This window comes from Fusarium musae, chromosome 8 (genome assembly GCF_019915245.1).
Source record: "Fusarium musae strain F31 chromosome 8, whole genome shotgun sequence".
Classification (NCBI taxonomy): domain Eukaryota; kingdom Fungi; phylum Ascomycota; class Sordariomycetes; order Hypocreales; family Nectriaceae; genus Fusarium; species Fusarium musae.
Window position 1 is genome coordinate 1,548,263 of NC_058394.1, and position 24,829 is coordinate 1,573,091.

A 24,829-nucleotide genomic window follows, 5' to 3' on the forward strand; every position below is an offset into this window, starting at 1 on the left:
ATAAAATTTCAGGCTATTTTATGGTCCACCTCAGGCTAAGATTTCCTAAGTTTAGGACAGGTAAGCTATGACAAGCTCTTACAATGTGGAGTTGGTCTCTTGGATGCGTAGTCAACAACTCATCTGCGACATAGCTAGGGCAGATGCAGAACAAGAAGGTGAGTTGTAGCAGAGGACCTCAATATAACTTCAATTACTCAGATTTAACACTCTCTTTGTGCTACGCAGAGCTCTATGTAGTGAACTTCTATTGTCTGTAATACCGTGACATCTGTTTCTTGCCCCGACACCTGGTCAAAAGCACTACAAGTGGAGGGCTAACGATGAACTTTGATCAGAAGTCCTAGATCAAACTACAGTAAGGCTACAATGTAATACTCTACCTGTTATGGTAGATAGACCTCGAATTAATAGGCACCTCTAATAAAAACATCAGTCTACAAGTGGTCCAGAAAATATTCAGGTAGGTTAAAGATACACCCAGAACGGGCCACCATGCTTCCCATACCAATGGGGAGCACACTGCACAAACAGCAAAAATTACAAAAAGAGACGCCGGTCTCATAGAGGGAAACCAAACAAGGAATCGAAGAGGAGCCTCACGGTTGGGCGTACCAGAGTGTTGCTCAGTTTTCGAATCCCGCCGCGCTCGCTATGAGACCATTCTCAGCCCTGGATCCCTTTGTGAAAGACCAATTAGTTAATACAGCTTATGTAACTTTTGCTGGTATATAGGGATGCTTAATTCTTATTGGTTGTAGGTTCATCGGCCAGAGGAGGACGAGCATCTTGACACTGGCAGCCGCCCGCTTCGTCCTCTCTACTCTCGATAACTTAATTTGCTGCACATGGCGTCTTACTCTTGTCTTTTGGATAATTGAGTAGTCAGAATCAGGTGTTCGGCATCGGTATTCCTCTGTAAACCTCATCGTCGTGTGTTCAAGAGCTCAGTGGCAAGGATACTGGATACCACTTCGCACGGCGCACGGAGGAACCCAACAAGTAGAGAGACAAATTTATGTAGTCCATGGAAGCTAATAGAAGATTCGTATAACAGTTATTTACAGTTTGGAAGGAGACAGGGATTTACGCAGTACAACCAGTAGGATCTTGTTTAGACGACCAGTGGGGGATTTCTGTCAATATCCGATACTAACTGATGAAACCAGTAACTAACAAAAGAAGAACAAGATACCTAGGCATATCTTCACTCCTGAATACATATGCTTTTTGAAGTACCAAGATTGAAGTAAGTGTGCCACACCTCGATGATTACATGATGCAAGTGAATAACGTGCCATGCTGTAGTTTGATCTATGTAGTAAGGCCAGGGGAGGCAAGGAAACTTGCGATCTCAGCCCTACGGGAGGAGAAGACTGAGGTAATATTACTATAGCTTTAGAGAACCTTGAGGTCAGTAAATATCTTTGGCACCCCGATTCAAGATCTGAAGTTGTCAAGCCCCATACCTTACGTTTCGCAATAGAGGGGATAGAGAAGGAGTGGAGGTTATCACTTGAACAGACCTGAACATTAATGTGAATCATCCTGGATCTTATTTCCTTATTCCTAGAGCCTTTTGTGTTTATCTGTGCTATTCTGACGCGGTAGGAGCCCATCTGTCTATACTTTGCGTTAAGCAATTTATCGAGATGACTGACTACCTTCTCTCAACGACCTTGACGATGAATACTCAGCGCTGGTCACTTTGGAGTGCCCCAGCTGGGCGCAGTAAACAGTGGCCTAGGCTTTTCTGCATCAAACTTTATCGTCGTTCAGTTGCAAAGTCTTCAACAATGCACATCCGGGCGTGGCTTTGACGTTGACTGCATAACAGCCCACTGACGGTGGTGTCTCTTTGATTCATCTCAGACGAGATTGGTCGGAAGTGATGCCAATGTTAAGTTTAATGAGAAAAAGCGGCGTGGGCCTATTGAGTAGACCACGAAACCGGCAGCCGGATTGTTGATGTGTCATTTCGCTGATGGGGATATTGTTCAATAGACCTTGCCTTTCGCGATGCCTTTGTCAATACTTCCTCTATGAACGAGCATGAATCAGGGTTGCTATATGGGATTTTTGTCTGGCCTTTCATTTGTTCATTACTATAACCGAAGAGAGTGTCCTGGAACGTTGACGTGAGTGTAACGCCTCGAACACCTGGCGAACACTCCCAGTGCCAGAACAACCTCTGCACCCAATGTTCACTCAGGAAGCCAGTGGTATATTCAAAATGACAGTGGCAGAACAAATAAAGATTTGTCTGCTCTGAAGGCTCCAGATTTGCCTATAAATTGAGGACTGACCTCGATCAATCTCAACCTTCTTCTCATCTCTCAACCAACAACCATCACAACTTCTCGAGTTCACAGCCTCAAATCAACACTCAACACCCACCCACCACACGAAAGCCTTCCACTAAGCAATCTTTCATACCTTTCATCATGTCTTTCTCTAACCTCTGCAAGGTCGCTCCCGTTGATGCCAAGGCCCCGACCACCACCAACACTCTTGTCGACATGGCCAACCCCAAGTGCAGCTGCCACTGCGGTTGCAACAATGTCGTTACGTTCTCCGGTGGGAACCTCTGTGAGCCCTGCAACGACAACCACAACCAGTAGATGCCATGTAAGACTACTAGTCATGACTTGACTTTGCGGGTCGTTTGTAAAGTCAACCGTCGCTCTTGGAGGATCACATGGACGAAAAAAGCACAAGCAACTAAAAAAAAGAGGAAAAGAATAAAACCGAAAAAAAAGGGTATTGTCTCGCTTCACTGTTTGCTATTGACTGGCGAACTGGGTACTGTGCAGTACGAACGAAAGGGATTGGTGATTTGTGAGAAGATGAGTACGAAGCACAGGTGGATTGGTCCATAGACCAGACAAACAAGTAGATAGTGGTAAAGCCTAATATACAGGACTTTCCAAGAAGAAGACCCCCAAGAAATAATTATGCTAAACTGTGAGCGGATTGAGCTAAAGGGTCCCTTGATCATCGCATCCAATAGGTGTTCGAGATCAAAACACCCCGACAAGTCACTCAACAGGCCTTACCAACATATAACATATAACCTCTGACAGCCTCAGAAGCAGTATGACCAACCTCAAATGTCTAGCAACGTGTACCGCCCTGTAGTCTGTTGCGCTAGCCACCTGTGTTGTCATGGCTCGTTACCGGCAATGAAGCCTTTCCGAAACGCTAGACTAGGTTAACAAGCTTTCCCATATCACTCTAGACAAGCTTACTCCCAGGAATAATAGTCGCCGCATAAATGATATGTGAAATTGGTCTCAAGCCATCTTAATCATGCTAATAGATATGCCCGTCCCAAAACTCGATGATTACACTGACCCGTTCTTTCAATGGCTCATCAGGTTGGACGCACTGGGCCACCAAACAGGCGCCAGACTCTTTAAAAGCCAGTCTCTTGGAAATGCTTCCGCTTAACATCCGCGGATTTCCCATCAAAGAGGTCGTCGACTAGATATATGGCTTGCCGAGTAAATGCCTGCGACCACTTCTCGTGGGTGTAGAAGTGACAGATCCTTAAGCCCATGCCAAGATCTAATGGGTCACCACCGGGGTACATTGAGCCTTTCTGATGCATGCCCTTCTCATAGTCACTGATTCCTTGTTTCAGAAGTTGGTCCTTTTGGCCCTGTTGTACTGCTGTCTCTTGAAGCATTCTGAAGACCACAAATCCAGTCGCAGCGCCGAGGTGCCCTTCAGTGGGAACGAGGACCTTGTCCATATTTATGGAGATCTTCTAGAGCACCTTGGGTCCTCTTGAAGATTGGAAGCAGAATTTCGGATGGATTGCTTTGGCTAATTGAATGACCAAGTCATTGAAAGACGGATCGTAGATGGCCCAGGAGAGGCGATTGAGAGAAAACATCCAGAGTCAGATAGCGATGGTACTACCAAATCAGCACCAGCAACAAGGTCAGGAGGTCTTTGGACTGACAGTTGTTGCCAGTGCCGAGGCACTCTTCTCTAAGTAACTGATGAAGTAATAATTGAAATAAAAGTATATATGTGTGTATTTACAGATGTCGCAAGTAGGTTAATCCTACTTATCAGTCCTTGATAAATGGGTCAGAGCTAAGGATAGTCTTATGGGTTGGTAATAGAGATTAACAACGTTTCGTAGCTGGGTGCTCGTTATTCTGAACCTTTGCACTGTTACAGTCGGTAACCGTCGAGAGCAATCACCCTAAAGAGACAAAGCTCTCCGCCGTGTACCACAAGCTTGAGACTTCTCAATTATATCCATACCTCTCTGCTACTTCTTCTAAACTTCACTCGAGAAGTCGAAATGAGTTGAACAACGCCCATTTATGACGTAAGCCTTGGGCGATTCAATGAATCGTCGAATACCTTTCTCCGGTTCATGTTATCATTCTAAAAACTGTTGAAGTCCACGCGTGCTCGCGAAGTATCCGAGTGCCACAACTGTATGTCAACGTAGATCCCCTCAACACTAAGTTGTTGCCGTAGGAAGATGATCTGATATGTGTAACCGAGCACTAACAAGTGATTCCCCCCCAGATGCGATACCGCTTAAGAATGAAGAGGCTATCGCTCAAGAGACTAACTCATGTTCTTCAGCGAATTTTGCCTGGTTCTGGATCCACTGCATCACTTTGTCATCGGAATTCGAATCGGAAAGCAGCTGCGAAGTTCCAGTAGCACCGCTCAAGGCTGTAACAAGTATACAACCCCATTGCATGTCAATCATGTCCTTGAAGCGAGAGGCCTCCCCAGTTTGCATTCGTATAACGATGAGCTTTCCTGAACAGAGAGGTGCTCCATCACTTGTAGTGGCCCGAATTCTTATCCCATTGCGGGCCTTTGGTGGCGGATTTCCAGATGTATGGAACTGATCTATCTCATTAAACCATTCTTTTAGATCATATCCTGTGCCGGTGTTGAAGATATCAATCTGTTGGCCGAACCAGCGTTTGGTTTGAGGCATCCACCGGAACTCCAAAACCACATTGGACTCCCCGTTTCCTAGAGATTGCACTTCAAGGCATTTAAATGCAATGTATCCTTTGGACCACCAACTGTAAACTTGGGGGTGAAGAGAGATCATATTCCATGCCTTATCAGATTCCCCTGGATTATCTCGGTTATTTAGGTAGTCATTGCGATTTGCAAATTCATTCCCGACTAAAAAGGTTCGATGAGGCCCTAAGCAGAATGTTCTGTCGATGTGTTCCTGGGTATCATTCCAAGTAAATGGTGCGATATGGTATGCATTCGGGTATTTTGCACCCGTGACCACACAGATATTACCATCACGCGCCAAACATTTGGTTTGTTCCGCGACGTCTATGTTGTGTTTATCAATTCTAGATAACTCGACGGCTTGAACTTCGTCGGTATACTCGGACTCGCTCCCTGCCGAGCTTGGCGGCTCAATGATTTGTAGTTGAAGGCTGGCTTCCGACTTGACCTCAAAAGAGATCGTCTCATCGATATCCATCCTGGAGCTACCGTGGGATACAGTGCTTGGGCATGGGATAGACGGCTGGCCAAGTTGACCAGAAACGAAAGTCTCACGGTGTCATTTGCGTAAATGTCGAAGATCTTTGATGGGTTTAGCTGGCTGTGTATACTGCTCAGAGTAGCTGACTTACAATACTTGCACGACGGTGAGATAGCGTCAATACATCTCTGCATCTCAAAATCGAGAATGCTTTCTGACATTAAGTCGTTTGGTCCGAAAAGCGACAGCGGGATGGTCATTATTGCAGCGACATGTTCGGCACGGAGGCAGAAGTCTTTTGATCCTGCCCGGCAGCAACCTCGGATCGTTGACTGGATAGTCTTCGCGTGTTGAATTCTTTCATCGGTTTCTTCCAGTGGAAGAAGATGGGCTGGTTGATGTTGCGATTGCCTGATAGGCATTGAGCGGGTCATGGTGGTGGTTGTTTCCCGGGCTGCTTGAGAAAATATGAAACGAAACGAAATGAAATGAAATGAAATTGGAGTCGGAAGAGAATAAACAGAAATTTCAGAGAAGTCCACGCGAGCTTTTTATGTCGGCCTTGGAATACTGTACACCAAAGCATGGCGGGTCGGGTTGCCATTTATCTCTTACTCGCGCACTGCAGTGTAAGGTTTGTTCACTGCAAACTATAATACTCAAAACTCTTGAAGGGTGAACGTCAATAAACCCCATAGGTCTCCTCCTAAGCTCCATGTGGCGTCCATTAACTGTGAGCCTCGGCTCACCTGCGAGTCAGGGATTCAACTCACGACAAAGGTACATTTTATACCACGAGATAATCGATATCTAACAACTAAGAAAGAATAAGAGCACTTGAATCTTCATCTCTACGAGTTTTAGGGATAGATTGTCAACAAGTTTTATACAACAAGTATATACAAGCCACTATTTCCCAACTAAAGAGCGAGGATTAATGGCTATGAAAAAATATAGTCTCTCCAACTCTAACTCCAAATCACCAGCGATCCTGTCGTTGAAGCTCTGGAGGTACCACTGGCACCCTTTGCAACTCCGATGACATCGGGTAGCTTCTGTCCAGCTCCGGCCACCACATTGTCCGTAAATGGAAGCGCACTGCTGAGGTTAGCATCCATGAGCCAGCTGGGCTGTGACACAGAGAGCACTTACAACAGCACCAGGCTCTTGCTCGGAAGGTTTGTGCTTAGACTTATTGGCAGGGCTCGTTAGCACCAGTGTCAATCTCTTGTTGCTGGGGTTGGTTCTCACTGCCAGGCTGCTGGAAAGAGTTTCCGTTGCCACCTTGCTGACCGTTTGCGCCCTGAGAAGCATCGCCTCCTTGAGAAGCATCACCGCCCTGCTGACCGTTACCAGGCTGCTGGGTATCACCCTGTTGGCCGTTTCCACCTTGAGAAGCGTCACCTCCCTGGGAAGCATCACCGCCTTGGGAAGCGTCACCGCCAGTAGATCCACCAGAAGAAGCCCCCTCAGAAACGGTCATGTGAGAAGATCCGCTGCTGAAGTAACCCTCAGTAGCGAGGATCTGGTAGTCGTGGGTACCGAGCTTCATACCAGCCTTCTCCCAGGCGTCGAAGTGAAGACCAGTGTCAACGCTACCAGTAGAGCGATGCTGCTGGCGAACAGACCAGTACTGCTGGAAGGTCTGAGTACCGTCGATTGAAGGGGCGTTGGTGCGAGTAGTCTCGAAGATGTCGTAGGTGCTGCCATCAGCCTCAACGGTACCCTTCTTGGTAGCACCGCTGGAGGGGTTGTAGGTACCGAAGGACTCTACAATGTAGTACTCGACTAGGGGGTTTCGGGTCCAGCCGTAGACGGAGAGGTAGCTGTTGCCGTTGGGCTTGTACTCTCCCTCATAGGAGATGGTTCTACCAGGTATTAGCAAGAGCCATGTACAAGGTTATGGCGGACTAACCGAGCTTTTCCAGGAGACCAACCCTTACCACCGACGACGTTACCACCATCCTTCCACTCCATGGAGTAAGAACCTCCCTCACCGTTGGTGTAAGTAGCATCGGCACCGCCATCACTCCACTGTATAAAGTCAGCTATGGTCCGAGAAGCATCTTAGTTGTACACACCCAGGAGTAGAAGAATCCGTTGTTAGTACCGGAACTGTTGGGAGTACCAGCCCGTTTGGTAATCTTGGAGAAGAGACCTTCTTTGGAGGGCGCGGCAAGAGAACCAGCTACGAGCGACAGCCCAGCGAAGACGGAAGTGAAGTGAACCATGATGAATGATTTGAAGAGAAAAAAGAGTGTCTTAGAATAGAAAACGAGTGTTGAGTTGGAGGATGATTCTCCCTACCATTGTTGCGAAGTTGTTGGTATAGATATAGAAAAAAAGACCCTTGTTATATCACTTCGTACTATTGTTTCGAATAAACATGTGGTGTTGCTTGGTCTGAAACAACTTGTGGGGTCGGCCCGTTTTCCCGATCGGACAATGATTTGGCGTTTAATGAGCGAGGAACGAGGCTCAATTTTTCCGTCCATTGGACGATTGTTTTGATGTTTCCGGGGGATGCTGATTTTAATGCGTTGAGCTGATGGTGGGCCGATTAGATCTAGATGCCAAGCGAATATTCATGCTTTCCGTTCAGCCTCGTCATGTTCCAAGTTTCATGTCTACAAATGGTATTTTTACCGAGCAGCCAACATTACATGTAGATGGCATATAAGATAAGATGTATTGAATCTTGGCATAGAGAAGTCGCTGCTCTTGACATCGTCAATCAACATCAGGGGGAATATCGTCTCTAGCAATAAATCCACGGCAACTATTCCGGCTCAAATCCACTCTTTCAACCTCACGTTCCACAATTAATTTCAGTTGAAACGAGGTAACAGCCGTATTTTGTAACCATTATCGGCAAACGGCAGCATCCTTAACTTGAAACTTGATAGGTAAGCTAGAACCATGTGGCCCAAGTTTCACGTTTCAAGGATAATACCCGATATCAGGCTATTCTCAAAAGTCAAAACCCGAACACAGCTGCATACGTCAACCACGGTAGATGTGACCCAAAAATATTTATACATGATACGATATGGTTGTTGCACATTGATTGAATTTAAAGTAATGCAGCGGTTGAGGCTGACAACTGCCATGGAACATGTTTAGCCTGAATGAACTCAACCAGGATAACGGATCGATCGTCTTAAATATCCGAGATCAACACTGGATATTGTACGGGATTCCGGGTCCTCGCTATAATTCCTTGTTACAGAAAAGCTCCTCGAGTGAACCCTGTGTACATCCTATAATCACCGATGCGTCTCATAGACGACTGAGTGTACGGAGTAGTCCAAGGTCAATGGCGATTCAGTAGCATGCATCATAGCGTGGCAGCATGACTAATTCAGCCAGAATGCGAAAATTGATTGGATTTCTAGCTTCATTCTATCTTCTCTCTATCTACGCTCTATCTCAACCGTCTCTTTGCACCGTTTATTCTACCCTGTTTTCAACGAAAGTGTAGTTCCTGGGCACTAAGCCTGTGACACATGCGCCTAGCATTCGTTCAGAGAATTACTCACAGAGTATCTCACGCGTTCCTGGTACCATTGCTTTCAGTGGGCGGCTTCTCTCCGACAAGCAGCAACACCCTGAGATTATCAGCTCACAAATCTTATAACAAATATCACAAATACTTACCATGAAACCCTCCAAGTCGGTTTTCCATTCAATCTCTTGCACATTCCTCGACTTCCATCATTGTCGGGCGCCACATCAGCAGAACACCAGCCATCATCAGCAAAGTCAAGAGACTTTTCACGAAACAACTTCGCAGCAAGCGTCTTGGCAAGACCACGTCGACGAAACGGTTCCTAACGCATGATTAGCTTCTTATCGTGTCTTGAAGGCATGGGATACGTACCTCGCAGTGGAGGCTGATTAGTGAGCCATCGAACCCTAAGTCCAATTAGAGTTGAGCCACATGATTTAGGCTCGAGGGAACTTACCCAGAAAAGCCCAGGAGACAGGCGTTCCGTCATCGAGCTTGATTACCAAGCTTGGCATGCGTCTCAGGACTTGTCTATAGAGTATCAGCCAGTATTCCGGCCGGCTAAAATCAGGCTTACACTGTTCTCGGGATATTGGTCCGGGAGATGACAACTCGGCAATCATCGTCTGTTGCCGTTCCCCAATGCATACCCTCGGGTAAAGCTATTTCTTCCTTTGGCAGATCCTCGTACTTGAAGAGCCATTTGTCATATGCCCCCGTTTCACGAGCCTGAACTCGGCCTGTCTTGGAGAGTAGATCTCGGACTGAGTCGTGCAATGTTCCAACCAAGACAGCGTCACCATAGACGAGTGGACGCCCATAATCTTTGGCTATCACGACACTTTTCTCGATCATCTTTTGAAGCTGGTGTTCATAGATAGCCGTGTCGTTAGTGTCGGCATCATCAGGATGCTCGAGGGTCGAGTATATCCACGTTTGCGTGTCAGGGCCACCGCCGACGTCGATATACGCCGCAGTGAATCTCTTCGGAAAGTCTGACCCTCCCTCAAATTGAGATTCCGATGCCATGATGACTCTTGCTGTCTCTCGTAGGCCATTTTCAAACTTGGTAAACTGAAGACGTCGAAGGAGGGGTAGCGAGTAGGGCAGTTGATTAGTCAAAAGAGCCAAGAGCTGCTCTGGCACCGCCGTGTAGACCTTGACAAAATCCGCCATTTTGATGACTTTCAAGTCCCTCAGATGGTGTAAGAATCGGCAGATTGGGAAATGGCATCGAGAAAAATAGGTTGAGATATGTGGATGAATCATTGTCACACATGGGTAAATGTCGGTTATCGGAAAGATTGCAATGGTGACGCCTTTTGGCCAGAAAATGAGTCACTGGGATCACTTCCCTGTCTTTAGAGTCTCGAATATGTATTTCACTTCAGTATAAAAGCTGAAATATCGAGAACTGTTTTTCTTTTTACCTCCGATTTCGGGTGGTCAGTATTTTGAGGTATGAGTTAGTCACTTAGATCATTGAACTCATATGATATGTGTCGCATGAGGACCGAAAGGTAGTCAAACGGGTAATGTTGAGCTTCGGTTTGCTACTTACCATAGCTATAATCTTCCCAGTTACTGAAGATCTGTTCAGATGAGAGCATCTTATTTTACCTAGGCTAAACATAGGGCTGAAGTTGACCGTCAACTCTCATAGGATTTACTCTAATAATCCCTCGATAGATTCATTATTGTATACCGGTCAGCAATTTTAATGCAAGAGAGCATGTAGATAATTGCCTTGATGTTTCTTTTTTTTTCTTTTTTTTTTTTTTAAAAAAAAAAATGAATTAAAGAAGAACATTGAGTGAAATCGGAGAAGGACACTGATGCGACGATGGTATCTTCACTGCCCTCAGCTATTATAAGTGAGCTACCCTACAGTCTCTCGTCTCAATGGCAGTTAAGGCTTGTGGCTGAGAGCTTATTCCGGCAGACAGAACTTCGTGGTCAATGCCAAGAAAAGGCCACAACTAAATAGCTTTCTGACATCCTTAATAACTTGTCTGACATCTTCTAGAGTTTCTGCAGATTTCATGCACAATCTATCTGATGTTGTTTGGGCTCAAGCTGTTATTACATATTCCACTATCGTGAAAAATCGTATTGCAGCATTTTTGACGAGACAAGATAGAAAGAAAGCCCAGAGACGTCAAAATCGGTACCAAGAGTCTCATCAGTCGTCTAGGAGACAACGTAACCTGATTACGAACGGCCTTATGATCTGTCCTGACCAGGCTATCAATGGCTACTGACACCAAAATCATCATCTCTCTGGCTCGATGGCTAGTTAGGGGAGGGAAGAAAACTCGGGACCTTGACCCTAAGCGATGAAAGTATTAGATAAAATTAGCCTAAGCTTGGGGTGCTCTTTGCTGAGTTTATTTTGACACCTTATATCAAGGTTCGGTGTTTTCTTGCCCCCTGAGGGATGGTTAACCAGATCGCCACCAGCCAGCCCGCAACCATCATGCCGTCGATCAGTCAATGAGTCTCTAGCTTTAGAACGGCCTACCTTAGATGGCGTAAGTGTAATTGCCACGCTTGGTACGCTGTCCATTCGGTTGTCTCAATTACTGTTGCCCAGTCACCTTGGCCGGATCAAGAATTCTCTAGTCTCCACCCATCACCACCAACTCCCCGAGAGAGGCTCGGCAGTCTCGACTCCCCGTGAACTCCCCGAATTAAAGTCACGGACAAACGACGGTCCTGAATTTGGACGCGACTTGAGCCGCGCGAGGGAAAAATCCTCCTCCAACCTCGCATCAACATTACGAGACTGTCGACCCACGACAGCAGCACCTACACCACATCCACGCAACTCCGAGGCACGACAAGATGACCGGGATGGACGAATATCGAAGGTCACTAGGGACGTGGTATGTGGGCCGACGCAATTAAGCATAATGAACTCTGCTGACATGGGAACATCTAGATTGTCCAGATTGTTGATCAGTTGCCCCATACCTTACGGTGCCTCCAGTAGCCGACCGATATTTACGCTGACGATCACATCGACCTGTCATCTATTGATGTAATGACATTGTCGCGACAAATGGAAAAGACTCGCCTGGCCGTCTTTCACCATCGCCGTGGCTTTCGACGCAATTGACTATCGAGATGAGATGTCTACTGGCTTGCCACCTTTGATCATTAACCTGTCCCGATTCCACGAGCGATAGCCAATAGTGGCAGGTAGAGGTTCAGCTCACAATGTCGTGCCCAATTGGAACTTTGACGAATCAATCAGAGAACGAATCTCGCAAGCCCACGACCAGCCACGAGCGAACCGAATTGCGTCCTAATTGAAGTTGGAACTGCAAATCCCACGTATAAGCTCTACTATGTTTTGATAACCTTGCAGTCGCTGGCAGGGTTGTGTGCCGTATTGCCGATTAAGTGCGTTGCCAAGCTCCCAGAACGACGGGATGTGCTCGCGTGCATTTGATGGCGCCGCCTGGAGGATGCATTCCCGGGAGAAGCAACGGCTGCGCTAGAGGAAGACGTGGGCGTCGCTTGGCAGGGGATTGAGTACCATGTACAACGAGAGTGAACTCTACCCTACCTCGCCCAAAAAACACACCGAGCTAAGACGAATCGAAATGCACACTCCCCGACACTAGACCATCACCATCCAACTGCACGACAAGCGTAGATCTGGGCTGTTCATCCCACCTACCGCGGCGAGGTTAAACAGTGCTGGATAAGCTTACCTGATGGTGCGCAAGATCTGGGAATGTTCGCCATGGGACCTGGATCCCAAGATGAGATGTGCAGCACCCTGAAACTGTCGCAAATTCGTCAACGCATAGGCAAATTCGATCATCGAAGGAACAGAAGGACCGACGTCAGCAGCCTCGCAATAGCAACCCCCTGAACCCCATCTACATTAGCTCAAACACCACGTTTGCCAAGGCAAATTACTATCGAGATGGCCAAGGCGACAATATGGATGGATTGACGGATTTTGTGCCGGGAGGCGTCGCCTCTCGTGGGGGACCAAGCCGGAAGGCTTATGATCCCGAGCGGGATGGATGAGGTGAGGCCTTGGCTGTACATTGGCTTCTTGATCTTGCCATTCGTCTAAATGCAAGCTGGACCGTCGGGCGAGCCCCGATGGCCCGGAACATGGGTTCTTGTTGGATCCAATGAGACATGCAGCAGTGAAAAAGGGGACGCTGTCAACGAGGTTACTCCCAGCTCGCGTGCCTGCGCGAGTGGGGGACGAAGAGAACCATCTTAGAGCTGAAACAGCAGACACAGGCGGCGACCGCGGGATAAATCTGTTTCGATCTCGTAAGGAAAAGGCGGGAAACGACCGACGACCCAGCGATGGCCCGAGAGTATTACGTGGAGAGTGCCACGATGGCCCATGTTGTAATGAAGGAAGCAAGCTAATACGTGGCCATGATCGCCCAGATTGGAGATCCGCGTTACCTCGAAATGAGACAAGACACATGCGACATTAATATGAGCAATATGGGAGGGTTTATTGCGTCAGATAAGATTTCGGACTTGCCATGTTGCACCATGCCAATGTGTCGACTTGCAAGTTGAAGCTATTAATCGAGCGCTGGTTGCTTCACACACAACTCGGAAGATCGGCAACGTGTGTCACGGTCAAGCTGTCAATCCAGAGCCTCTTTGACTCACAGTAGCTGTAGTTTATTCGAGTCTAGACCTGATGTGTGACCGCACGACCGCAGGCTTGGGAAACTAAAGTTGTCTCGGTTCACTCACTTCGAAAGACAGCAAGGGTTGGGCGCTGGACCAGGGATGGGAAAAATTGACGAATGGACGAACAGATAGATGAGGATGGATGTGCACTTGTTGTTACTGGACTCGCCGAGATATGGACCCATCTTGAACCCTCGGCCATAGAGCATGGGTGTTGTGGTGGTTGAGCAATACGGAGTAGTCTTACCAGTATCCAGAATCATTTCCGACCTACATGGAGGGCCAGGGACCCTCATGATAAAGCTCGGAGACGAGAAACTTGTTGCTTCATTGTGGGCTTTTTTCTGCAGCAATATCGGCATTCGCGATGTGATATCCAGTCTGATGAAGGTTATTCATGGTCCCGTAACGCCAGGGACGTTAGCACCGGTAGCAAAGGGGAGTGGGGCCGAAGCGTTACGGGGAGTTGGGGTATGGGTATGATGAATATTAGGCCATTAAAGAGATTGAACAGCGAAAGGGTCTTCACCCAAGGCGATGATTTACTTTCTCTGAAGGACAAATGGGCACTGAAACGACGCAATCCAGTCATGACAAGTTTGAGAGGCCAACAGTGTTCTCCCCGATACTAGAAGCATGCATAGAACAAAAAGCTCTCAGCCGGTAACGGCGAGGGAACATCAGAGACAGGGGTACCTGAGCTACCTGACCAACTCCCCGAGGGTCCCTGAAGGATCTTGATCAGTGCCCTCACCCACTGCAAGCAATGGATATCAATACTCCGTACTCTGTACATTACATGATAAATATGGTAATTCCCATTATTGTTCACGCTCGATTTCCTCCGTGTCGCGATGAGATGAGTTCATTGACCATTTCTAATGCAATGATGATCTCATTTTATCATCAAAGCTTTTACGGCTTCAACCCCACTATTCCGCAACGGGAATAACGTCTACCGCTTAGAAAGCGGAACTAAACCGTTAACGGCTTTAGATCGAATGGCGCAATCGGGGACCATATCGTCGCGAGATCTAACAGGGATTTTTCTCTTTTCATGAACTTTGAACGTGGTAATGTAAGGTCGCATAATATTCACAGACTTTTTTTTCATTTCGCTCAATATTACTCACAAAGCATAAGAAGCCTCGCATAATGCAGACTCTGAGAGAATTGGCTTCAGGAGATGTGATCTTGCCACGGAGACGACACGAATGTTGGTGGAGTTTTGGCGGAGCTGAATTGGGATAGCGACAATTGCATGCTCAGATCCTGGTCAGCACGCAATGGTTCTAATGGAGCCCCGGACACACAGCTTTTGCCGCAAACTCCCCACGCTGCCTCCATCAATTCTGCAGCTTGACGCGGTACAAGACAAGACAAGAGAACAGAGAGCTTGGGGTGTGAAGGAAATGACACACCGCATGAAGGTCGAAGACCTCCAATGTGACCCCAGCTCGCATGTACAGGCTACAAAGGATACAGGCATTGCCAGTAGCGCCTAGAGTTGATCCCTGTTCAATCACGCAGTGAGACTCTCATCTCCCCGCTCGAAAAAAAGAAACGTCGTGGCATTGGACTTGGCCCGTGGTCACGATTGCATGAAGCCTGAAAAAGGGCTGAATTGAGGAAATGACACTACCGCGTGGTCCAGGCCAGACCAGACCAGGATAGCTACAGGTTCAGGTCCACGGAACGACAGCGACAGCTTAGAAATTGACTTCGCAACAATACACACGACACGCCCTTGGACTCGGATCGCCGCTGGTGGTCCGCCAGTCCAGTCTAAATTTATATGTGGCCCTTCCTCGCCTCTTTCTTCTCGATTATCTCTTTCTCAACCTCGCTCCCACTTCTCAATTCCCTCAAACGGGTCTTAACCCCATATATATCCTACAGATCGACTCGATCTGGCTCACCCTTTCTCTCCCTCGACCCTCTGACCCTGAAAACTTAAGACTTTCAGTCGTCATAGCTACCTCGACTACTTGTCCTAACTAGGAGAAAGTCTTGCTAGCGCTGCATCACACCCCCGACCGACCGAGCGACAATCCGACTTGGGGACCCACGGCACGTCTTGACGACTCAAATACCCACGTTGTGCCATTGCTGATCAACCTTTCTGATCTCCCCGTTCTTGCATACCTACTCAAGAATCTTATTTCATCTCCCTTCTTCGTCTTGTTTCTTTTTAAGCGTAGTCCTTTTTTCTCAGTTGACTCTGCTATTGTTGTTCAACATGTCTCAACCCGGCAAGAATTCTGCCAAGACGGCATTGGAAAAGTTCATCGGCGCCGATCACACCGAACCCGAAGAGAAAGCGCCTTCAATCACCAATGCCGACCTTTACATCGAGGAGGAGCCCACAGTTGGTGAATTTCTTCGAGAAATCACACCCAGCGCTCGTGCTGTTGGAGAATACTTTTACAACCTATTCCCGTTCTTGTCATGGGTTGGCAAGTACAATTTGATCTGGTTCATCGGTGATTTGGTCGCTGGTAAGTTAACTCCCCGGCGCAGTTACATTCTCGGGGAGACTCTGTTTGCTGACATCGACTCCCCGCAGGTATCACAGTTGGTGCTGTCGTCGTTCCCCAGTCCATGGCCTATGCCCAGTTGGCACAGCTCCCGGTCGAATATGGATTGTACTCATCCTTCATGGGTGTCTTGATCTACTGGTTCTTTGCCACATCCAAGGACATCACCATTGGTGTAAGTATGCTTTAATCTCGTTGACCAACCTTAACTGACTCTTCAGCCCGTTGCTGTAATGTCCCAGGTCACGGGTAACATCGTTCTCAAGGCTGCCGATTCCCTGCCTGACGTTCCTGGTCACGTTGTCGCCTCCGCCCTTGCAGTCATCGTCGGCTCAATTGTCACTTTCCTTGGTCTCGCTCGTCTTGGCTGGCTCGTTGAGTTTATCCCTCTGCCTTCCATTTGCGCTTTCATGACTGGCTCCGGTGTCAACATTATCGCTGGCCAGGTCCCTAAGCTTATGGGCATCAAGGGTGTCAACACCCGTCAGGCAACCTACCGTGTGATCATTGACACCCTCAAGAACTTGGGTGGTAGCAAGCTCGATGCTGCTATTGGTCTGTCATCCCTGACCATGCTCTACCTCATTCGTATTTTCTGCAGCACCATGGCCAAGAAGCAGCCCCAGCGCGCTAAGCTGTACTTCTTCATTTCGACTCTGCGAACCGCCTTTGTCATCCTGCTGTACGTTGGTATCAGCGCTGGCATGAACATCAATCACCGCTCCAAGCCCCGCATCAGCATTGTCGGCGACGTCCCCAGTGGTAAGCTATCTCGCTTCACCATCGACAGTTACCCAGTAATTAACTAACTCGTTCAGGTTTCACTCACGCTGCTGTCCCCGAGATCAACACCCCTATCATCAAGTCCTTCGTCTCTGAGCTTCCCGCCGCCGTCATCGTTGTCCTGATTGAGCACATTTCCATCTCTAAGTCTTTCGGCCGTGTCAACAACTATGTTATCGACCCCTCACAGGAACTCGTCGCCATTGGTGTCAGCAACCTTCTCGGTCCCTTCCTTGGAGCCTACCCCGCCACTGGATCTTTCTCCCGAACTGCCATTAAGTCCAAGGCTGGTGTCCGAACTCCCTTCGCTGGTGTCATCACTGCTATTGTCGTCTTGCTTGCTCTATATGCTCTTACTGCTGTCTTCTTCTACATTCCCAACGCGGGTCTTGCTGGTGTCATTATCCATGCTGTCGGAGATGTCATCACTCCTCCCAAGGTTGTCTACCAGTTCTGGCGCGTCTCACCCATTGAGGTCATCATCTTCTTCGCTGGTGTACTCGTCACCATCTTCAGCTCCATCGAGAACGGTATCTACACCACGATCGCCATGTCCGCTGCTGTCGTCGTCTTCCGTCTCTTCAAGACCCGTGGTCGCTTCCTCGGTGTTGTCCGTGTCCGAACCATGAAGGCCAACGTCAGTGACGGCACCTCCAGTCCTGGATCAGTTGATGAGGGTGAGGGTTCTCTCCGGGCTGGCTTCCTTCCTCTCGATCACGGCAACGGTGCCAACCCCAAGGTTATCGTCCGCACTCCTTACCCTGGTGTCTTCATCTACCGATTTGCCGAGGGCTTCAACTACCCCAATGCCTCTCACTACCTCAACCACCTCACCGAGACGATCTTTCAGGAGTGCCGACGAACTAACCCTGCTCTACTGGGTAAGCTTGGAGACCGTCCCTGGAACGACCGAGAACCCCGTCACATCAAGGCTGTTGATAATGATGAGCGACCTATCCTCAAGGCCGTCATCCTTGATTTCTCTAGCGTCAACAACGTCGACGTTACTTCTATCCAAGCCCTGATTGATGTACGCAACCAACTTGACAAGTTCGCTGCTCCTGAGGTCGTCGACTGGCACTTCGCCAATATCGAGAACCGATGGACTAAGCGTGCTCTCGCTGCTGCTGGCTTCGGTTTCCGCACTCCCCGCACTAACCACGACGGTACTGGACATTGGAAGGCTATATTCTCCATCGCCGACCTTGGCGGCGATGACAGCGCTGCTACTGCTGCTGCTCTCGATGAGAAAGCCAAGAGCGCCCCCGTCAAGCAGGACATTGAGGCTGTCGACGACTCTATCAACAGCATTGGCTCTGAGAAGGGTGTCTCAAGAGACCCAACCAGCGCTCGTCTCATTGCCGTGCAAGGTCTCAACCGACCTTTCTTCCATCTCGATTTGCAAGAGGCTGTCGACGCTGCCGTTTCCGCAGCTGAGTTGAAGCAGCACTAAATTGGCTATTATTACATGTTAATCGTTGTGGATCTGGGTATCACGGTGTTTCATGGAGTTTTAATATGGTAAAAGATTTGTCATGTGTTGGAATCACATCGCCATAGAGGTTGTTAGGCGATGTGTCTATACCCTATTTAGTTTTGATGTTGGTTTAGTTCTAGTGTTCACACGGGGGAAGATGCCAATGGTGAAGTTGTCCGTGGCTTATGAATGACAATGAATTATCACTTTTACATAAATGCCTTTTGCTAGTGATGTAGGGAATGAGGAGCTGGTGAATATACTGAGTAGCCTGACGACCCCTAGAATCCTAATATGTACTAGGAGTGATGAGGCTCCTCTTTTGTTAATCTGCTGTCTATGCTTGCTGTTAGAACTCGGTTACAAGTCTTGTCTTTGATGTCATGTGCCAAGCACAAACACGACCATGCACGAAGGTGGTGTGATCATTGCCTAAGACAAATAGGATACCAGTTCACGGTCAAAGGGCATTCAACTTTTCCGCTTGAGCGATGTACGTTACCATACTTGTAAGACCCGCAACTGGCCACTTGATCAATCTGATCATTGCTATTATGGACTTGGTACGTGGCGTGATTCGGGGCATCGAGTTATTGATCGTCTACTTTGAAAGGCGCAATATCACTTCCAAGGGCAAATCACCACGCAGTGACGCTTCCAAGTGACGAAAGATTAGGCAAATAAAAAGATCGCTCAAGTAAGCCTGACATCGTACATCCAGACTGTCTACCATGAGTCCCTTCACAATTCGCATTAGTCTCGCTGAGCGGTGACTCCATAATATTGTTGTTGCCGTAGGTGCTTAAGTAAACTGCTTAGCGGTGGGTAACCCAGGAACACGTGAAACGATAAGAAAAGAGTAGTTTTATGACAAAACTACCTTTGGGAAAGCAAGAGTCCTCGAGCTTACCTTGCTGCCATTTACGCCTTCTAGTCGGATGTAACGGGCTTTCGAAACCGCGGAAGAGTTTCGAAAGAGGTGCTCCAGAGTCTACAAGATCCTATCTCGTACTGGACAGGGAATCTTCGAATGAGCCTGAACGAGGCTAACATTCTGGCAGAAGGCCATTCCTGGACGCTTTGACTGTGAATCATACACTATACAGGCGTTGGTTTTGGGCCTCTGTTATGTACCACCGTCGTCATCAGATGAAGACACCCGGGGAGTAGCGATACAATATCATCTGAGCATCTCATTATGCGGGATAGCAGAACACGTTAGCCACTGATAGACTAAGTCCCAGACTCAAGGCTCTCCAGGAATGACACTTGCTTCCGGAAAGCATCCCGCAACTCAGCGATGAGTTGAAAGAAGCCAGTTCTCGTCAGCAGAAGGAGTAATTGTTTGTTCGTATTTACGGAGCGATAGATAGAATATACCACCCGGCTATCTTGTAGACACTTGCTCTCCTACTTTCGGGCAGGTGAATGGGAGGACATAAGCTGGCAACAGAATGTACGTTACTTGAGAGAGCTGCCAACTCCGTGCTGTCTAGACAAGGTTTGAGGAGTGATATTTTGAGTTGATAGACCTTGCAGGTGATTCTTAAATCACGCCCCTTACTCATCAGCACCATCGCCTGAGAGCCCAACAAATTTGAATACTGCCAAGACGAGGAGGCCAGGAATGGATGTTCAAACGCCGATGTGCATCAAGTGACGAGGAAAATTCAAACAATTTAGACAATTTTCATGATAAAAAGGCTATATGTGACATCTCGTCCCCGGATGTCGGATGAACATGTCAGCGTCGTTCAAGTTACCCCTGACACCAGAATGGTTCCAGACATGGCCTGATATCTATGTTTATCGTAACTTATCGTCACTCGTGAACAAAGCTTCGGAGACTAACTGCTAGTGGTGCATATCCGGCACTAATTCCCACTACTGATCCAGGCCTCATGCTACGTAGTCAAATTGAAGACGAGATGATTCAATGCGAGTCTCGACTCTCGGGACAGTAAAACAGATCTATCCCAACTCAGATTGACGAGAAAGGTAGTTTAAAGGATTCAAGACCCTGAGGATCTCACCGCATGACATCATGTCTGCCGATTTCTTTGGCGAAAGCTTCTATCAGGAATTCTAGAAACAATATCGTCATGGATCTTGTTAGTACACGTGGAAAATACTTCCGTGCCGAGGCAAGCGGCTCCGCCGTGCTCCACTCTTGACCGGGTCCGTATCCACCGAGAGCGGTCCGAGAATCCATTTTCAACGGTTGAATTTTATTTTGAGATTACAAAGCTGGGGACGAGTTACGTGAATGATCCGAGGACCTGAAACAAACGGTCAGGACGGATAAAGATAACGATGTTTCTGAAGTAGGTATTAATAGTAAGGGGTCATGTTAAGCGACTTGTCGGTCAAGAAACATCATCGTTGTCAACATGATGAATGTGCAACTGAAGAGAACCACCAGAAGTTGAGGAACATGCTAGATTAGTCTCGCCGGAAATAAACATATCAAAACATGCAAAACTTGGAATCCGAAAATGTCCATAATGACGGGCCCTTCGCCAACCCCGATATCAAGGCAGAAAGAAGCTTTCACATCCCCACTTCGGTCCCTTTCTTCAGGCTCATTCCAAAGTCAAACCCACAATCCGTGCTTCGTGTGGCCGGCCAACTCGATGAGGAAGACTGCCCCGGCCGGTCCGATAGCCCTATGTAACCGTAGTTATCGCCAACAAGTTTTCTATATAAAGCCCAGCCCAGAAGCCCCCTTCGATTCGAATGGAACCATATACCCCATCTTTACACAAAACTCTATCTCTATATCTCTACATCCCTACATACAAACCATCGCAACAATGGTCTCTTACAAGGTCTTCCGAGGAACCCCCGAGGGAAAGATTGTCTCTGACACCGTCGAGCGTGAGCTTCAGAACCACGAGGTCTTCATTGAGACAACACACTCTGGCGTTTGTGGAACGGATAAGCTCTACCAACCCAGCGGAATTGTCCTGGGTCATGAGGGTGTTGGAGTTATTCGTGAAGTTGGATCTTCAGTGAAGAACGTCAAGGTTGGCGACAGAGTTGGATTCGGATACACACATCAGATCTGCGGCTCTTGCGACAACTGCTGTACAGGTAAGAAATCGGAGAGTTTTAGTAGATAACAATACTGACCATGCTACAGATCTTGACCAGTACTGCCGTGAGCGCCAGATCTATGGTTTCTCCGACACTGATAACGGCTCTTTCTCTTACGGCGCTGTCTGGGACTCAAAGACCGTTGCTCCCATTCCCGATGGATACGACTCCGCTGATGCCGCCCCTCTGCTTTGCGCGGGAGCCACTGTTTACACAGTCTTGACCAAGTACGGTCTCCGGTCTCAAGATAGAGTCGGTGTCATGGGTATTGGTGGCCTGGGCCATCTTGCCATCAAGCTCGCTGCCGCCAAGGGAGCCCACGTCGTTGTCTTCTCTTCCTCCGAGTCCAAGAGACAGGAAGCCATGGACTATGGTGCCTCTGAGTTCATTGTCTTCAAATCTGGAGACGAGGCTCCAAAGGACTTCAAGCCTGTTAAGCACTTGCTTCTCTGTGGTAGCGCAAATGTCGACTACAGCAGGTATGTATAACGAACCGGCACTTGATTCATCGTAGCTAACAAATATAGTCTCGTTCCTCTTGTTGATACGGATGGTGTCATCTACCCTCTAACTGCCGCTCTGGAGTCCACTCCTGTTCCTCTGACCTCGCTCTCCCTCAAGGGTATTCGCGTCCAGGGCTCACTAGTCAGCTCTCGCGATAGCCTTCGCAAGCTTCTTGACTTTGCGGCCAGGAAGAACATCAAGCCCACCATCATGACTTACCCTCTCAATGAGGAGGGTATTGAGAAGGCTCTGCACGATTTGAAGGAGGGTAAGGTTCGATACAGAGCTGTCCTTGTCAAGGAGTAAAGTTGTCACGTCTTAAAAGAAATTGGAAAACAGCGATTGTGGAGCTCTGCTGTGTTTTAAGAGAGAAAAGCGAGGTTGAAGGATATGCCAAGTTGTAAGATTACACGAATTTGAAGAAATTGACGTTGACCATTGTCGAGTTAAACCGTTTTGATTCATTAGGGTTATCGAGATTTGGTGAGAATTTCGTAAGGTGGTGACGAAAGCAAGTACGCGGTGAGGAACTTTGGTAAATTCGACACGGTTAGCTTCTTATCCCACCAAATTAAAACCGAGTAACGGAATATGCTCATATTTAGGTCTGATTTACACGAAATTTAATTGACATCTATTTAGAGAAGTAATACTTCACCATAATGGAGTTAATGCGTAACCTTAGTGATGAAGCGTAGTACTACTGGCTTGCCTAGGTTGGTTGATAATAGACCTTGATTCTTATTGACCCAAGAACAAGAATTCGTAGGCCAGAGTCATTCAAATAGTCAGGATCTATCTCTTATTGGCGGAGCACATGGAATTCTCTTTGATCAATATTGGCTATATCCAATATCTATCTGAACTGCATCACCAACTGTCAGTCTGTCATTCCCTATTGTTGCCCTGTAAGACGGCGCAAGTTTGTCCTATCGCTTGGTTGACTAACCAATCAACCTCTTTCCCCGCAGTCGAATAATGCATGAAAACGTAGTCACCCACGTAAGCACCAACTAATTTAGGCAAAATCGTCATTGGATCCCACCATGAGATAACCAAGTTACCTTATTCATAGGATCATGATATGAATCTCCCATTTCCCGTTGAGAAGATGCAGAAACAACTCAGCCACAACCGCTATGGATACTAATTCTTCACTAAACCTCCTGCCCGAAGCTGATTTCGGCCCCTCGGCCTCAGGAAGATTTGATTTTACTGTCTTGTTTGAGAATGTTATGCTATCCATCGTCCCATCTGCTTTGTTCTTGATTCTTGTCCCGCAAAGACTGTTATGGCTGAAGAGAGAGCCACGAAAGACTGTCGAGAATTCGCGTCTTCTTATTAAACTGGTTTGTGCCCCCAGGCCGTAGTCCAGAGAATGCTGACGATACAACAGGGCTTGATCACTGTGTATACTGGACTACAACTCGTGATATTGACATACTGGACGGTTGGACCTCTGCCTACATCTAAATCTCAAATCGCTGCAGCGGCTCTTGTGTTTGTCAACGGACTCTTGTTGGCCTTACTGTCTTATGTCGAGCATACACGCTCTGTGAGACCCTCAACAATCATTAATGTCTATCTACTTTTCACAGCTCTTTTTGATTGCGCTATAGCCAGAACGTTATGGCTTCTAGATGGAGCGCACGCAGTTGCGAGGCTGTTCACGGCAGCTACCACCGCCAAAGCCCTCATACTCATATCTGAAGCATGGGGAAAGAGGTCCATATTAAGAGCACAGTATCGTGATCTATCACCAGAGACGACGAGCGGAATACTGGGCCGTAGTGTCTTCTGGTGGATCAACCCTCTGATGAAATTAGGATTCTCTAATTTTCTGACAGAGCATGATCTGTATGTTGTTCATTTGCCAGTTCAATGACCTGACTGACGAGGGAGCAGGTATGCCATCGAAAACAGCCTCTTGGGGAAGGGATTGTTCGCCCAGGCGGAGAAGTCATGGCGCACAGGTGAGTTCATAATGCATTCCGGTGGTATATGTCGAGCTGACAAATGGTCCAGCAAATCAAGTCAAGAGTAACGCTCTCTTTTGGTCCACCATCTGGTCGTCTAGAAGAGTCTTTCTGCTTGGAGTATTATCACGTCTTTGTTTGATGGCTTTCACATACGCACAGCCCTTCCTTATCCAGAGAACAATAGGGTTTGCGAGTAACCTTGATGAAGACAAAGCTATTGGATGGGGTCTTACGGGAGCCTGGTGCTGCGTCTTCATTGGACTGGCGGTTTGTGTCACGCTTGTTTCTCTTGTAGTGTCCAGACTGACAATCTGAAGATCGCTAACGCCTTCTACTGGCATATGACTTATCAGTGAGATAGAACCTGCCGATTGAGAAGCCAAAGCTAATTACCTAGATTTGTTACCGCAGTCCGGGGTAGCTTGATTAGCCTGGTGTACGACAAAACCCTCGATTTGAGCATCACGGCCTTTGACGAATCAAGTAAGAAAACAGGGCTTCTAGGTAACGTAAACAGCTAACATCTTACAGTTGCGGTCACACTGATGTCTGCCGATACTGAAAATATCTGCATGAACTTTGCAAGCATACATGAGATCTGGGCTTCGCCTATCGAGTGCGCAGTGGCTTTATATCTCCTGTACAGACAACTGGGCCTGGCATTTCTGGCCCCTATGGTTGTGGCAATAGGTTTGACTTCTATAATACTAGTAAGATCACTTTTGACATGCGATTAGTCTCGACCACTGGCATTTTGATGATAGCCAA

General features: G+C 47.6%; 4 protein-coding genes across 4 annotated transcripts; 2 read left to right on the plus strand and 2 right to left on the minus strand.

Moving 5' to 3' along the window:
- Nucleotides 1–6,686: 6,686 nt before the first annotated feature.
- On the minus strand, nt 6,687–7,725 carry XYL4 (Endo-1,4-beta-xylanase 4; the record flags this gene model as incomplete). Its single annotated transcript, XM_044828300.1, has 3 exons — nt 6,687–7,362; nt 7,410–7,528; nt 7,576–7,725. The coding sequence occupies 3 exons, from the start codon at nt 7,723–7,725 to the stop codon at nt 6,687–6,689; spliced, it is 945 nt and encodes a 314-aa protein (XP_044676854.1).
- Nucleotides 7,726–9,041: 1,316 nt separating this feature from the next.
- J7337_010727 (uncharacterized protein) lies at nt 9,042–10,178 on the minus strand (the record flags this gene model as incomplete). The annotated part of the gene is made up of 5 exons (XM_044828301.1): nt 9,042–9,102; nt 9,152–9,324; nt 9,375–9,409; nt 9,460–9,533; nt 9,580–10,178. 5 exons carry the CDS (start codon nt 10,176–10,178, stop codon nt 9,042–9,044), a joined length of 942 nt encoding a protein of 313 aa, XP_044676855.1.
- Nucleotides 10,179–15,924: 5,746 nt separating this feature from the next.
- On the plus strand, nt 15,925–18,458 carry J7337_010728 (uncharacterized protein; the record flags this gene model as incomplete). Its single annotated transcript, XM_044828302.1, has 4 exons — nt 15,925–16,183; nt 16,252–16,397; nt 16,444–16,984; nt 17,041–18,458. 4 exons carry the CDS (start codon nt 15,925–15,927, stop codon nt 18,456–18,458), a joined length of 2,364 nt encoding a protein of 787 aa, XP_044676856.1.
- A 2,837-nt stretch (nt 18,459–21,295) lies between these two features.
- Nucleotides 21,296–22,388, plus strand: J7337_010729 (uncharacterized protein; the record flags this gene model as incomplete). The annotated part of the gene is made up of 3 exons (XM_044828303.1): nt 21,296–21,575; nt 21,625–22,057; nt 22,106–22,388. 3 exons carry the CDS (start codon nt 21,296–21,298, stop codon nt 22,386–22,388), a joined length of 996 nt encoding a protein of 331 aa, XP_044676857.1.
- Nucleotides 22,389–24,829: the final 2,441 nt, after the last annotated feature.